Here is a 16,313-nt window from a genome sequence, read left to right on the forward strand (position 1 = left end):
TAGAGTATGATGACAGAGCAAAATGAAGGTGGAGGAAAGGGAATCAGTTTAGACAGGGAAGTCAGAGAAGACCTCCATTAGGAAGTTATATTTTAAGTCAGCCTTGAAGTAGAAGTAGTAGTTAGCCAGACAAACATGGAGAGAAAAGCATTGTAGGAAGAGGGACAAGTACATATAAAGGTTTTTAGGCAAAAAGTAGCTTTGGCAGTTCAAAAAACTGGAGCAACAGCCAGTATGTCTGACTGTTAAGGTATGATGCAAAGTTGGAAGGTAGGCAGGGACCTGGTATAATATGTTAAGGATTTTAGATTTTGTTCTGAGGGCAATGGGAAGCCACTGAAGGATTTGCATGAAATAGTTTATATTTTATTTATTTATTTATTTATTTATTTATTTATTTATTTATTTATTTATTTATTTAAAGTTTATTTATGTTGAGAGAGAAAGAAAGTGTGTGTGTGTGTGTGTACATACACGTGAGTGCATGGGGGTGGGGCAGAGAGAATCCCAAGCAGGCTCTGCACTGTCAGCACAGAGCCTGATGAAGGGCTCAAACTTACAAACTGCGAGATCATGACCTGAGCTGAAGTGTTTGAGCTGAAATCAAGAGTCAGATGCTTAGCTGACTGAGCCACCCAGGTGCCCCTGAGATAGTTTATATTTTAGAAAAATCTCTTTGACTGCTCTGAGGAGAAAGAGCTGGAGAGAGGCAAGAGAGAACCAGGAAGATGAATAAGGGGCTTTCACAATTGATGGGGAGGTGATGGTGCCCAGTAATGATCATGAAGATAAAGAACAGAAGACAGATTGGAGGTATATTTTGGAGGTATATTATCCATTGACAGGATTTAGTGACAGGTTGGATTAAGGGTGTGAGAGAGAGGGAAAAGGAGCTGTCAGGATGATTCTCAGAATACTTTGTTGGAGTGACTTAGTAGATTGTATAGATGGTGGAATAGGTTTTTTTTTGGGGGGGGGGGTAAAGGGTGAGATAAGTGTTCAGTGTGGAACATGTTTGCCTTTGTGATATCTGTAAGATTCCTAAGTAGAGAAATTGAATTGATGAGGTATGTTACTCAGAAGAGCTACCCATCTGGGATGGAGATACAAATTTAAGAGTAGTTGGCATAGATCGTGCTGCAGGCTCTATGGATGGGTGAGGTTGCCTGTGGATAGAATATGGAGACAGAGGAACAGAGAATCTAGGCCTGAGCCCTGAGGAATTCTCACATTAAACATCAAGTAATGGAGGAAGTAGTGGAGCTCAGTGAGGGGCTGCACTGGAGCAGTAAGGGGGAAGACTAGAATGTGGGGTTGCTGGGAAGCCCATGGGGGTGTATCAAGGAGGAAGGGATTGGCTGTATGGAATGGGCTAAAACATCCAGGAAAATGATGACGGTAAAGTGCCCATTGGATGTGGCAACATGGAGGCTCTAGATGATGGTGGGAAAGGGGGATTCAGGGCAGTGGTGGTGGTGGAAGCCTGACAGGAGTGAGTCCAAGAATTGGAAGTGATGGAGAAATGAGAGAGTGTACACAACTCTTTATAATCTTGGCTCTGAAGAGAGAGGCCAGTGCTGGAGGGGAATGTCAGGTCAAGGGAGAGAGTTTTGTTTCCCTTTAACAAGGGAGATTCTAGAGTTTATTTGAATGCTTATGGCCATGACTTAGTGGGAGGGAGAGTACTAGTGGTCTGATTGATGATGTTTGATTGGAAAAAGAAAGGAGATGCAAGTAGGCTTTGCTGTCTACTCTGTGTTGAGTTTGTACTAGGTACTATGCTAAGTGGTTGGCACAGTAAGTGATTAATATTCACAGTAACCCCATGAAGTTGGTATGATTATCCCTATTTTACAGATGAGGAAACAGGAGTTAAGTAGAACTAGAACCAAAGTCTTAATCCAGAAGTGTTTGATTTCAGAGCTTAGACCCTTAGCTCTGGCTTATACTATTGGAGGATTTCCTCTATGGTGGTGTATTAGTTGGTTTCCTAGGGCTGCCATCACAGATTCCCACAAACCAGGTGGTGTAAACAACAGAAATTAATTTTCTCGCTGTCCTGGGGGCCAGAAGTCCAAGATCAAGGTGTCGGCAGGTTTGGTTTCTCCCGAGGCCCGTCTCCTTGGCTTGCAGATGGCTACTGTCTCCCTGTCCTCACATGGCCTTTTCTCTGTGCACATGTATCCCTGGTGTCTCTCCTGTGTCCTAATGTCCTCTCTTTATAAGGGCACTTGTCAGACTGGATCAAAGCCTACTCCAACGGTCTAATTTTTACTTACTCACCACTTTAAAGGCCTTATTTCCAAATAGTCACATTTTGACATCAAGCCTTCAACCTATGTGTTTTGGGGGGGGGGGCACAATGCAGTCTGTAACAGATGACTTCTGTTTCCTTAAAACTGTAAGGAAAAGAGTAGGTGTGGGGGAGCTTTGAAGAACGTGGAGAGGGATGAAACAGTGATTGAAGAGGGTGGATAGGAGCTTACTATAAAAAGGTAGTCTTACAGTCTTACAGTCAGTTGAACTTGGAGATCATTTGTTTATATCTCAATTATCTGAGGTTCTATAGCAATATTCTGGTAAATGATTGGAGTAAAGAGTAAGAACTCAGTGCTGCAGCGAGGCTGCTGGTTGCTCACATAGGCTTACTAACTAGCTACATGACCATTTTTTTTGTGTACAAAGTTGAAATGTAAATGCATTCTGTTCACATCCTCAGCATAATTACACATTACTGTATGTCAGGGACCTTTCTGGATGTTCTCAAATAGTTGAAAACATGAAAGTTAAATAAATCTATGATTGCTAAGATTTTGTTGCATTTCACCAATGCAGAATTTAGCTTGAACATTTTCCAACAGGTTCTACAAGTTGTCTTTCATGATTACTCACCACTCTCTTTGTGCTTCTTTCTCTCCCCCTCTTTCTTTCTTCCCTGTTATCATCTTCACTCATCAGTTATTTATTGAGTATCTACTAGATGTCCGGCACTAGGGTAAAAAGAGTCAACAATCTAGTGTGGGAGTCACAGATGTGTATATGCAAAAAAAAAAAAAAAAAAGCCCCCAATTGGTAAGGGGTATTATTAAGGTAATAATTCATTTGTTCATTTATCCTGCAAATATATTGAGTTTTTACTGAGTGTCAGGCAGTGTGTTAGGCTTGGTATAGAGACAGGAGTAAGATACAGTTTCTGCCCTCAAGAAACTTACAACCTGATATACAAAACATAAACAGGTAAGTAAATAAAGACAATGCAATGTGACATCTGTAAAATATTAAAATCAATTCTCAAAGAAGTGCTCTGCTTTCCCTTGCATGTTTGGATACCTGTTGAAAGGAGCCGTTGCTGCATTTTAACAAAAGGAACTATAAAAAGAATATCCATTCATTTCACCCGTGGTTCTAAATGCTTATTTTTGTTGTGTAGTGATGGTTTTGTAGCTCTTGAATTACAAGCAAACATCGAGTTTGGGATCTATGGCTTTTCTCTTCCCATGAGTTTATTGTCCACAGTTGACACCATCAACACCTTTTTTTAGGTGATAGGATGGTTAGTGGTGTCCCTGAAATACTTGACAGAAACCTGCTGAATATTAAAGCTTGTGAAAAATCACAGTAACAGAGCACTCCTGTGGTGGTAGGTGAGCTGAGAACATATGCTAGCTAGAACATACCTCAAATATTTGGGACTTGGAACTATGTATTAATGGGCGGGGAGGTTCCCAGTAATGTGATTTTTTTTCAAAGGTGGTTAACAGCAGATCAAAAACACTGAGAAGAAAGTGGGTTTTTGTAGATTATGTAATTGAAACATTTTCAAGTATCCCTTCTTTTTACCTCATCTCAGGAAAACAGTTATTTACAACCAAACATTTATGGGGTTCATTGAGACAACGGCTATAAACTTGTTGCTTTCTTCAGAGGTGATGTGCTATACAAACTCAAGGTATTATTATCTGCAATCTAGACTTCTTTTTGTGGAAAATGATAACCATATTATGGGATTAGTGCAGGTAGTAGGGGGGAGGAAAGGCAAATTTGATCAATGGTATGTGTGGGATTTAGAATCAATGGTTAACCTAATAGCAGCTAAAAATTGCTTTGATATCATGCAACAAACACCCACTATCTGCATATTGACTTCATTTCAGATTCGTAATCTAGAGTATGTCCTAGTGGAAGGAACACAGGTTGGGAACTAAGGGTATAAATTCTGGTCTACCTCTGCCATTGACTACCTATGTGCCTCATTTTCCCTATTTTTAAAATGAAATGGTTATGAGAAAAGGTCGCTAAGGTCCCTCCAGTTCTATTTCATCATTCTGTGATTCTTCGCCTGTCAAAAGCATATGACTTTTTTTAAGTTGCTTACGCCAGCATTTCAGTTAGAATTGCATCCAGGAGTTTGTTTCCATGGGCTGTTGGGAACAGCAAGACCTTGCTTCTCCAGGACTTGATATGTCTTCTGTTAACTGCTGACAGTGAGCCATACCACCTAAAAGGCTCCCTTGGTAGCCTTAAAGATTGAAAGGACAAATGGACAGTGTTGAGAGCTCTGTGGAAGAGGAGACCTGAGAGACGGTGATCACCATGGCCCCTTGGGATTTGCAAAGAGGAATGACTAGCACTGGGCCATTCACTGCAGCCAGGTCAAAGGTCAGGTCAGGAATGTGGACAATGCTGGTGACTCCAGGTAGGTCTAGGAGGGTAAACAAGCCCATTGAGTCCCTCCTGCATCTTGAGAAGATCTGAGCAGCTCTGCTCAGAAAAGCTATTAGGAAGTTTTCTAATTTATGAAACTCCTTGGAAGGAAAAATGTGACATTTATTTTTCATATTTTTATTACTATCCAGTCATTATATTCTTACTCAACACTCACCAAGTTACTCTCCTCTTAACGTATTCTCACAGTTCAAACATTCAGTAAACACACTACGTGCTTTTATGATCACATTGAGTTAAATTTCTGATTTGACTGATGCCATTGTGCAACGGACTCCCTATATTTCAGGATTTTTGGAGTATTGTTGAAAGACCTTTGAGTTTTCTCCTTCAGTTTTAGTTAAGCAATCTTAAATATAATTCTCTGGTGGCAGAGATTTATATCTATTATTATTTTGATAATAAGAAGCTAACTTGGGGGTGATTATACAATGATTTGGAGCATTGCCTTTCTTAGTGATAAAAAAAGTTATGGAAGATTTGTGAATAGGATATTAAGCCAGATAACTTAAAAAAAATTGTGTGCTGGATACAATTATAAGAAATTAAAGATCTTTTAAATTGTTTCTATCATGGAATTCCAATAAAATTCAGCATATTTTCCTTAAAATACTAATTAAATTCCTGTATCTAATCATTAAAAGAAAACCCAACAAGCTGTGTACCTAATACATATTACAAGATAATTTTTCTTCTTTTTTTTTTTTTTTTTGTTTTGCTTTTATCTAGTTGCTTCCAAGATCCGGTACTTACAGGAATATCATAACCGGGTTCTTCACAACATTTATCCTGTACCTTCGGGAACAGATATTGCAAACACCCTGAAATACTTTTCTCAGACCTTGTTAAGGTAAGCTTTAAAATATCCTCTACTTCAAAAGAATTATTAGGTAGTTTTGCTGAATTGATTGGGACCTAAACTTTTATTGCACTGAAAGTTTTGAAGGGCCTTATGTTTTCTAGTGCTCTGCCAGAAGAGTCTGGACTCAAGTTCTCTGGGTGTATATAGCAGGTCAGCTCACAGGCCTAACTGAAAAAAAAAAAAGGGTTGCATGGCTGCCGCCTGCTTTCCTCCACTTTACGTCTTTTCAAGAGATTTATACAGTGATAAAGGTTATATGTCTGGCATTAATATAGAATGAGATTGACAGGAGAATTTACATTGCTAAAATTAATAAGAAACATGGTCTTAAAGAAAATCAGAATTAAGTAGTGTTTTAGGTTCATCAATAGTATTTCCTGTTTCTTGAAGTATAATGTATGGTAATAACAATCTGTGCAACACTTCAAGCGTTCAACGTGCTTTACAATTGATGTGGAAATTCTGAGGAGGACGAGGAATGAAAAACAAATCCTGGATGCTTTTACTATAAGACGGAGACAGGAGGGACCTATCTACTTCACAGTTCTCTTTAGGAAAAACAAGGGGAGCCTTTCAAGTAAAGACTCCGTTGTTTGGAAAATAACACTGAAGAATAAAGGGGAACGCTTCGCTTTCCATTACATTCTAAGGCTTGGTCTCCCCATTACCATGATCTTTTCACTCCAAATCTGATATTGGAAACACACAACTTGACTTGCTACTATTTCTTTTTGCTGTGTAACAGCAACATTTTTGTGAGATAGGTATTAGGGAGGGAACACCAATTCCGACTGAGTGTAGTTGCCCTGGAGTCCCCGCTCGTGCAAGGCGAGCCTTTGGCAGTCTGAATGCTTTGTAGAAAGAAGTTTCACGCGTTTAAGTCAGCTGCTCGTCTTCTACAGCCCTGATCTTTGTTCTTCTTATTCTTTGGAGTATCTTGTCTTCTTTAGAACACTTGGTGTCCCTATTCTGTATTAAAGGGATTCTGTGTATCAGATTCATAGATTTCATACTTGCTTAGTAAGTAGAGGCGATTTCCCTTCTTTTCAAATTGCAGTGGGATTATTTGCTCAGTGTTCATTGAAATAATCAGTTTGTTTATATTGATATACAAGCATCTGATCCTGCTCTTTTGAATTCTCCTTTTGTCTTTGAGGTCAGGGTTCTCAACGGGAAACATTGTCCTTTATCACAAATTCTGGAAGTTCTCGAAGTGGGAGGCTTTTTTTCAGTAGCAAGCAGATTCTGAATTCACTTTGCAAAGAAACTGTGACATTTGTTGGCACTTTGAAGCCTACTGCTTAAGTCTTAGTCATTGTGTCAGAAAGTTTGGAAATTTAGGATACTGAAGTCATGTTTGCAAGACATGAAGTTTCCATTTTCTTGAGCCATGGATTATTAGGATATGATCATGGTTCATAGCATTTTTTTTTTTTAACGTTTATTTATTTTTGAGACAGAGACAGAGCATGAACGGGGGAGGGGCAGAGAGAGAGGGAGACACAGAATCGGAAGCAGGCTCCAGGCTCTGAGCCATCAGCCCAGAGCCCGACGCGGGGCTTGAACTCACCGACCGTGAGATCGTGACCTGAGCTGAAGTCGGACGCGCAACCGACTGAGCCACCCAGGTGCCCCGGTTCATAGCATTTTAATGATAAAACTGGTGTTAAGGTAGTTTGTTCAAGTAGCTGTTGGAGAAGATTCTGTGCCATTCAGCTGAATCCATTTTCTTTTTAAAATTTATTTATGTAGATTCAAGTTAGTTAACATGCAGTGTAGTATTGGTTTCAGGAGTAGAATCCAAGTGCCCTCCTTAATGCCCAACATCCATTTAGTCCATGCCCCCTTCCCCTCCCTTCCAGCAGTGCTCAGTTTTTCTCTGTATTTAAGAGTCTCTTAAGGTTTGCCTCACTCTCTGTTTTTATCTTATTTTTCCTTCTCTTACCCTGTGTTCATCTGTTGTGTTTCTTAAGTTCCACCATTTTCAAGGAAGACAATATCAGCAGCTGCTTCTAATGGTAGTATTAACAATAACTACCATTATCATAGCAATATTGTATGATAATACTAGTAATTATATGTGTCAAACACTGTTCTAAGAACTATACATGTCATCTCATTTAATCCCTTATAATAATTATATGAAATAAATGTAGTATTATACCTATTTTACAGATAATGAAACTAAAGTGTAAAGCAGTTAAAGAAATTGCTCAGTCACCTATTTAGTCAGCATTGGAACCTGGATTTGACCCTGGTGGTTTTAATCCACAGCATACTCTCAATAATTACACTCTATTGCTTCTCCCTCATACTACTAGTTGTCATGGTGCAAAGACACTTCTTTTAGTAAATACTTGGGTTTGGCCTTTGGGAATACCAGCATCCATTATGAGTTCTTGGCATAGTTTTGGTTTTCCTTGAGATTAAGGGAGGAAAGGCTGTGCTTAGTGCAAAGATTTGCCAACTTTTTGGAAGTTAAATTGAGCTGTACTTGAGGTGATCTGGATAGTGTTTTAATTCCCAGATGCTTTAGCTGTCTCTCACTTAGCAATTTGTTGTGGATAGTAAGTCAGAGCAGAGTTGATAGCCTATAGGACACACTCACATGAAGTAGGAAGAAGAAAGAAAACAGTAAGAAGCATAACATGTCACAGGCTGAACTTCAGTGCTTAGAGGTTTCAACTCTTGGGCTGAACCCAATGCAATTTCTTTCTTCTTTTTGCCTACTTCAGCATTAAAAAAATAAAAAGCAAAAATCAAAAATAAATAAAAACACCAAAAAAACCCCTGACAACAACCCCACAAAACCCAATGCAAAATTCTTTAATTTCTTTTGTTTATTGGAAATATAGAACTTACAACTATTGTCCTACATTGGACCAAACTATGACCACTTTCACTGTTGATATATATATATATCCATAATAATATTTATATTTCTTAATTTTCTTTATGCTATTAGAAAATTCAAGACAGATAAGGTGGTCTAGGTATTTGGTGTCCAAGATTATTGACAGTAAGAGTTTCTACTCACTAACAAGTTGGTTCCCTTTGCATTTTAGACGACTTTTACATTCAGAAGCACTTCTTGCTTTCAGAATGCAGATTCTTGGAAAGAAACAAGAAGAAAGAATTAGAGACGAATTCTCACAGAGTAACTCTCTATTTGGATATTCTCAAGAAGTTATAATAATAAGTTAAAATTATTATTATTTTGAGTGAAATCTGCAACTTGAAGTACCAGCAGCTTCATTTGAGTCAGAATTGCATTTTTAGAGGAATAGTCCTCTGGTATTCATGTGTGGCATGTGACTCTTACTGATTTCAGTAGACTTTGTACATATTCCCAAAGGCAGAGATTAGCCTAGGTGTTTAACTTCAATTAATTTAATCCACAGGAGAGGAGAGATTATGTGTTACCGTAATTAACTATATCAGTGGTTGAATAGTCCACATCTGTTCACTTAGCTCTTAATTAGACTCACATTGCAGTTCATGGGGGTTCCCTAAATTTTAGGTTAGTAGAAGATGAGTCTTACGTGGTATTCAGCTTACTAACCCTTGAGCCTAGAGCAGAGTTTGGTCCTTAGAAGAGGGTCAACAAATATTTGTTGAATTGAGTTGACTTTGGTCCAGATTTTATCCATTGCAGTAACCCTTCTAGAGCATTATTTCATCTAGCAGTGACCTGGGGTACTGGGTAAAATTTTGTCTGAGTGCTAACTTGTACTCATTTTAATTTAGTAGGGACCTAAGTATGGGAACAGACACACAATTTACACACAACTTCAGAGTTTACTTTTTTGTTTGCTTTTAGTATTAGAAGGAACTATGAAGATCATCTAGTTTAATCCCCCCCTCATTGCTACAGAGGAGTCTGTCCATTTTACATTGAAAGCATTCTGGGGCCATATTTAAAATATCTAAGTTCTTCTTTAAGGATCTTGCCTCTTACCTGGCAGAATATTTAGAGGTTTCCAGTCTTCCTATGTCATGCAGTCTTTTGGAATTCCTTCCCCCAGATCTCTCTTCTGGTGCCATTCCAGCTGCTTGTGCATAAAATCTTTTTAGCAATCATTATGTTTGGGGAAAACTACTTGCTTCTAACTCTTTAGAAAATGTTTGATATGTTTTTTAAAAGGGATTCTAGTCTCAGTTCAATAAGCTTAGTTGAATTGTAATTTTTACTTGCTTAGGAAGAAAACAGACCTTCCAATGACTGATTTGAAGTCCACAGAGTAGCTTTAGAGTGTCGCATGATAAAGTAAATTTTATTTAGTGTATAGATTCAACTAAGATGTCAAAATTTATAAGCTTATAGAAAATTTATTTGATGTATTATTTTTATGTGCTATACATACCTCAGGGCAACTTTTCATCTTTCTCCATACCCACAGGGGTCTTCTTCTCTTGGTTCCTCTTGATGTTGGAAGTAAACGTTTGATAAAGAGGATCTCAGGAGGGAAAAGGAAAGGTGAAAAGTTGGTTGCTGGGTCAAACTCTTCTGAGCAGGGCATTCTTAATGTTCTTTTTGGTGGGGTGTATAGTCCTCTGGGAAAGAATTTTAGATGGGGTAGATGGTTTTATCATTCCCGAGTTAGACAGTTTGGTTGGGGAAATAAGTTTTTTTTTTTTCTGAATAAACTTCACAAAACATCATAAAATCACAATGCATTGTACATTGATTCATGAGCCCTTCTTAAGTTTTACCACAAATGAAAACATTTCCTTACATTGAGACATGAATGGTAATTTAAAACTGGTTTCATGGATAATTCATTTCAGCCATTTTTTTCCTCAACCTCACCTACTTATTAAATCTAGAGGCAGTGAGAGAGAAGTTTTACTGTTTCAATGCTGACATTCTCCCTCCCTGCATGTATGAACTTGTTGCTGCTATCATTTGGGAACCCCACATATACAGGAAGGGAAAAATACCAAAATGGAGTCTCCAAAGTTGATTTGACTAGTGTCTTAAATTATATCCAACTTTGGAACAATACTGAAGTATACTCGAAAAAAATAATGTGCTATATTTCCCCCACCAAGGAAAAGTTGATGACAGAACGGTACTTAATTTAAAGGATAGCATTAATATATGACATGTAGCTAATTTTATTCTCTAAGGCAAAATGTTGTTTTTCTATATCACTTCTAGAAGATCCACATCTTGTAATTTTGAAAAGATGTAGGTAGTAGGGTTAACTACTGAAATTTGGTTAGGACTGAAATTTGGGAAATAGTATTTCTAACTTATATCCATTATGATTCTAAAGGAATTTTCAGTGGGATAGAATCCTCCAGGATTCAAATAGATTTTTGGTGACTGGGCTTATCAAGAACATAACATTTAAAGGTGGTACATTTAGGAATAATCAAGTTATATGAGGAAACTATAAAGTCTGATGGAAAATTTGATGGTACTGGAATGTTGATATTATCCCATTGTAAAGTATAAAGTATATGTATCTTACTTTAAGATAAATACATCACACACAAAAAAGGTTAATTTAATCCCTTTAAAAGTAAAAAAAAAACACTAAATCTTAAGTTATTTCTTGCTAAGAAGTATTACATAACTATTCTGAAATTATCTTTATTATTATTAATTGTTTTTCCCTGGACATTGGGTAACAGAAGACAAAGGAAATCGAGGTAAATTAGGCACATGGAAAATAAAAAGCATGTAGTCATTTTTCTTACATTGTAACATATTTTGCACTAAGAGTAAATAAAAATAAATGTCAATTTGAAATAGCAAGCATGCTCGACACTAACCAATTCTTCACACCACTGTAAAATTGTAAATGTAATATCATTAACTAAGAATTTAGTAATGTTTGATGCACATAGAGTAAGTGTAAAAACAAGGTTATTTTTATGTAATGAAACATTTATAAATTGTTATCTATTTTGATTCACATATAAGTGTACTATATAAAAGCACTTTGTAAGCGCAGCAGAGATTATCATTATAATGTATAGCTATTGTCTTTGATGATAAATAGTAAACCTAATTTTAAAAACTTAAAACATCTGGCCAAGCAGTTATCTCTTCTATTTTTAAATTAACAAGTTTTCTGCTTTATTGCTTTTACTAAAAGGCTTTTATTTAAAAATGAAGGCTAAAAGAAAGCTAGTTTATTTCTAGAGTTTATTTTTATTCCCATTAAACTTTTTTTTTTAACTTTCTAAATTATCTTTCCTTTAGTTTTTAGTGAGTTTTGTTGAATAATAACGTAAGTAGCAGCAGTAATATATAAGATACTATTGTATGATGTGCAGCTATATGGCAGATACTGCTTGCCTAGTCTTTAGAATTTTGAAGGTAACTATTTAATAAACCAATGTTTGTATTCATAAAATAAAATGTTTCCTCCCCAACATGCAAAATTAAAAAAAAAAACACACATAAATAACCATTATCATTAGTTCACAAACATATGCTACGGACCATCTACTATATATTATTTTATAGCTTTTCCAATGTAGTTTAGCTAACATTTTAGAAATATGTATTATTTCTAAATTCATATGCCTGTTTAAACTTCATTATCTCAAATGATACTGATAGAATGTCATGAAACAGTATCATAATATACATATAGACATTATTTTGATGCAATAAACATGTGATTTTTAAGACTTTCTTAATAAACACACATGTTTATTCTTTGCTAAAACATGTTTCTGCAAGTGCCATACCTATATTTTGCAGGTTTTTGTTTACCCGATTAAGGCAGTCTAGCTGAAAACTTCTTTTGCCTTGAAAGCTTGTTTTAATTAGTATAAAAGCCCTAATTCATTAGATGAAACCGTTGTTTTTCCTTCGAGGAAACCTCTCCTTCACCAAACCGATAAACTGCAAAACATGGGTTTGGCACTGAAACATGCATTTTTATATTTTTGCTCCTTACTAACCAGATAACACATGAGATGCAATGCAATTTCCACGAAAGAAACCGTGCGTTATTGGTATTTCTGAGCACGAAGCTATGTGACCCCTACTCGATGTGTAGACACTGCTGGTGTGGCAATTGCATCTTATGTGGGATATATCTGGAGTTTTATTATTTGTTTTAGAGTGTCATTTCAATGTAATGTGCTGTTCTTTGTGTCTTTGTTGTCTCTTTTTTTTCCTTGTCCCCCCAACAGCATTTTGTCCCGCACAGGGAAGAAGGAAAACCAAGATGCCTCCAATTTGACAGTGCCCATGACCATGTGTCTTTTTCCTGTGCCATTCCCACTCACCCCATCTCTAAGACCGCAGGTCAGTTCCATCAACCCTACTGTTACTCGCTCCCTCCTTTACAGCGTCCTGCGAGATGCTCCCTCTGAACGCGGCCTGCAAAGTCGTGATGCTCACTTGTCAGACTACCCTTCTTTGGACTATCAAGGCCTCTACGTGACTTTGGTGACTCTTCTGGATCTAGTTCCTTTACTCCAGCACGGCCAACACGGTGAGCATTTAATCAAAATCTTTGAGAATTTATATGTATGTTTATGGATGCTGGAGACCGTTGTTACTGTAATAAATTGCTTAAAAGGTCTTTGTGTGGCTAAAGCCCTTCTTATATGGAAACTTAATTATGGCTTTTCCCATCCTGTCATTTTTCGCTCATTTATGACCAGAGGGATGTTACCCAGGTCGGCCTACATTTGGAGGGGAGTGGGCTGGAAGGACGAGTAGAGCTGTAATGGGAATTTACCTGCTTATCATGGAGGTGCTTGTTGGAATTATGATTTGTGGGCTAAGATTTAGAAACCTGCCCCCCATAAAATGTAAGAGATGGAGCCTGAAGGGCACGTCAAATCCACTGACTAATCCTGTGATTTTTCGAGGCAAATCACAGAATCTCCCTGGGACTTACTTTTCCTGTCTTTTAAATCCGGGAGGTTCGATAAGAATAAATCTCTAAGAACTCTTCCAAATTTAACCAGCGATCACTGGTTATTATTACAAAGTGTTGGCGGTCGGTATGATATATGGTGCTGCTACAAGCTGTATGTGGCATATACTACACACTATTAGGGGTGCTTCGGGACAGTGACCTGAGAGCATGCTTCTTTGCCTAACGCTTTCCCTTTCCACAGTGTGTTTTAGCCAATGTCATGATCTCACTTGCTTACCATTTTCTAACCCATAAAAAGGAGTACAATATCTCTTGTTTAACTATTCAGTATTATATTTGTGACAATCAAATGGAAAACCATGCAGTAAGAAAAGGGATTTTTCCAGAGAATGAATGCTTAAAACATTGGTTAAAACAGCATTTTAACTTGAAAACACTGATAATTTGGTCTCTGGAAGTACGATACCCAAAGTTTCACTGTATAGAAAAACTGGAATTTGGGAAATGAGTGAGTTGTATGAGTTATTTCGCCCTTTACTTGCAGGTAGCTCTCCTAAGAGAATGCTTAATGGTTTATTAAGATGTGTTCCTAATTAAAAAATTTAAAAAAAAAACTACTTTCTTAAAAATGATGAAATGATTGTTGAATTTGTTTTTTTTCCTTATATTTACAGTTCTGTATTATAGTGAATATAAAAAAATGTAGAAATTTGTAAATTTGCTTGTTGTGTAACTTTATAGTTGTTTTGAGCCCAGTCACTTTTACTGTGATCCCTGTACCCACTCAGAATTTCAAAGAGATGACTCTCTGAACATAAGACTGCCAGAGCTTACTGTGGTGGTGGTCTCATCAGTACTTATCCTTTGTGACAACCTGTCCTGAGGTCACTGTAGACCTGCCTGGTCCTGGGCTGGGCCACTGTGTTAGAGCCCCTTTATTAAGATAAAAAGCATTCAGTTTGATAACTCACAATCCATTTAACTGCAATTTACCTGTGTTAAATTACAACAATTTCAGGGGGAATGATGTATATATTTGCTTTTTACCTACAACTATGTTGCGACTTTACTCTTCACTGTTATCTGTAGACTGTGTTCTCTGTTCTTAGAAGAGAGGAAAAAACTAGACTCTCCCTTAGAGGTAAAAAAAACAGTTCAGCAGTGTTTCCTAACAACACTGGAATCACTGAGGGAGCTTGAATATGGAATTCTGGGTCCCACCCTGGGATTTAGGAATAAGAATCGCTGAGGGGTGTGTCCTAGGGATCCAAATTTTTACTGAGCTCTATGGGTGACTCTTGTGTACTGAGCTTGTGAACTACCGTTCCAGGGCTCGAGGCGGTGTCTCCACGGGGGGGGGGGGGGGGGGGGGGGGGAGGGCTGTGCACTGGTGAGAGCTGCATTCTTGACACAGTTCAGCTACCAGCTGTCAGGCGATCTTGGACCCTCACTTTCCTTCTCCGGGCCTCAGTTTCCTCACTTGAAAGATATTCCAGATTGGCTCTCAGTCCCCTTTCAGCACTAATGTTCTGTAACTACGTTACAATGCAGCTAAGGTGTCCTTTATGCACAGCCTCATTTAATTCTTAGTAAAACAACCTATGACTTTTACGTCTTATCAGCTTGAGGCCAAGGTTGACTGACCCTCACTCACCAGCGTGCAGGTGGCCTCATCCTCTCTGTTGTCAGTTGATGTGCTTGTTGAGATGGCAGGTTAATTCCATGATAGTTGGAAATAACATTAGGCATCAAAACTGCACTAAGAAGGTAAATCTGCTGCGAAACAAACAAACCCAATAATTTTCTTTTATAGTGGACAGGAAAGTGATCCACATCTTCCTTGTCAAGTCCTGACTGATGACACACAAATTGGGAGATCCAGAAGTATCAAAAGATATATTCAGTAGAGGTGTCTGAGTGGCTCAGTCCGTTAAACACCCAACTCTTGGTCTCAGCTCAGGTCTTGATCTCAGGGGTGTGAGTTCAAGCCCTGTGTTGGGCTCTGTGCTGGGCATGAAGCCTACTTAAAAACAGAAAGATATATTCAGTATATTGGGATTTGGTGTACATGCATTCTAAAGCTAAATAGTTATGGTTTTTTTGAATGCCCTTTATTTTTGCTCCTTGTGCAGGTAATAATAGTAACACTATTAATATATTTAACAATGGCCATACTTGTGGAGCACACATTATGTGCTGTGTTAAGCACTCTATATTAATCTCATTTAAGCCTCTTAACAGTCCTTCTAGAAGTGAGGTAGGTACTCTTCCTCTCCCCATTTAAAGATGTTGATAGGAAGATTACCACTAGGTAGTACATCCTTCTGTGATAATTGATAACTGAATGCACAGGGCCACACAACATCAATTTACAGCTTCCTTTCTTTGGCACCTGCGGAATATGCTGCTGTACTGGAAGATGCATGTTCCCTCATTGCTCAACACTCCAGATGTAGGAAGACTGTGCTTTTTGGTTGATGGGGCAGGGATAGCCTGGCTTTATTTCCGGTCCTGCCCTTGACTTTGCTAAAACTTCCGTTGGGTAAATAATGTAATATCTTTGTACCACAGTTACTTTGTGTAAAATGTAATGATGGTAAGAATGCTAGACAACATTTTAGGATTCATGATCACTTGGAAAGTGCTTTTAGTTTCTAAAATCAAGGAATAATAGGAATACCTAGTGTTACTGAAGATTGATAGAGGGTTGAGGAAAAGCTCATGAAATCGATATTTATATTTCTTAATGCAGTTATTCACCAGTCATTTATTGAACAAATATAGTGTCTATGCACTCTACTGAGCATTATGTTTCAGAGCTCTTAATAAGAAGGGAGCAAAGCTGTTTTCAATTTAAGCCAGTTCATAAG

At 37.7% G+C, this 16,313-nt stretch overlaps 1 protein-coding gene across 31 annotated transcripts in view; it reads left to right on the forward strand.

Moving 5' to 3' along the window:
- Nucleotides 1–16,313, forward strand: part of UNC79 (unc-79 homolog, NALCN channel complex subunit) — a 320,681-nt gene that overhangs the window by 90,367 nt on the left and 214,001 nt on the right. For 10 of the 31 annotated variants that reach the window (XM_045060452.1, XM_045060454.1, XM_045060457.1 and 7 more), the window contains 2 exons: nucleotides 5,455–5,575; nucleotides 12,746–13,050. In XM_045060452.1, coding sequence (XP_044916387.1) covers nucleotides 12,804–13,050 — 247 coding nt within the window. In that variant the 5' untranslated portion in view covers nucleotides 5,455–5,575; nucleotides 12,746–12,803. Of the gene's footprint in view, nucleotides 1–556; nucleotides 4,697–5,454; nucleotides 5,576–11,227; nucleotides 11,246–12,745; nucleotides 13,051–16,313 lie in introns of those variants that run through there. The other 21 variants (XM_045060434.1, XM_045060440.1, XM_045060441.1 and 18 more) reach the window with 9 other exon arrangements.

Source organism: Felis catus, chromosome B3 (assembly GCF_018350175.1).
Source record: "Felis catus isolate Fca126 chromosome B3, F.catus_Fca126_mat1.0, whole genome shotgun sequence".
NCBI classification, from domain to species: domain Eukaryota; kingdom Metazoa; phylum Chordata; class Mammalia; order Carnivora; family Felidae; genus Felis; species Felis catus.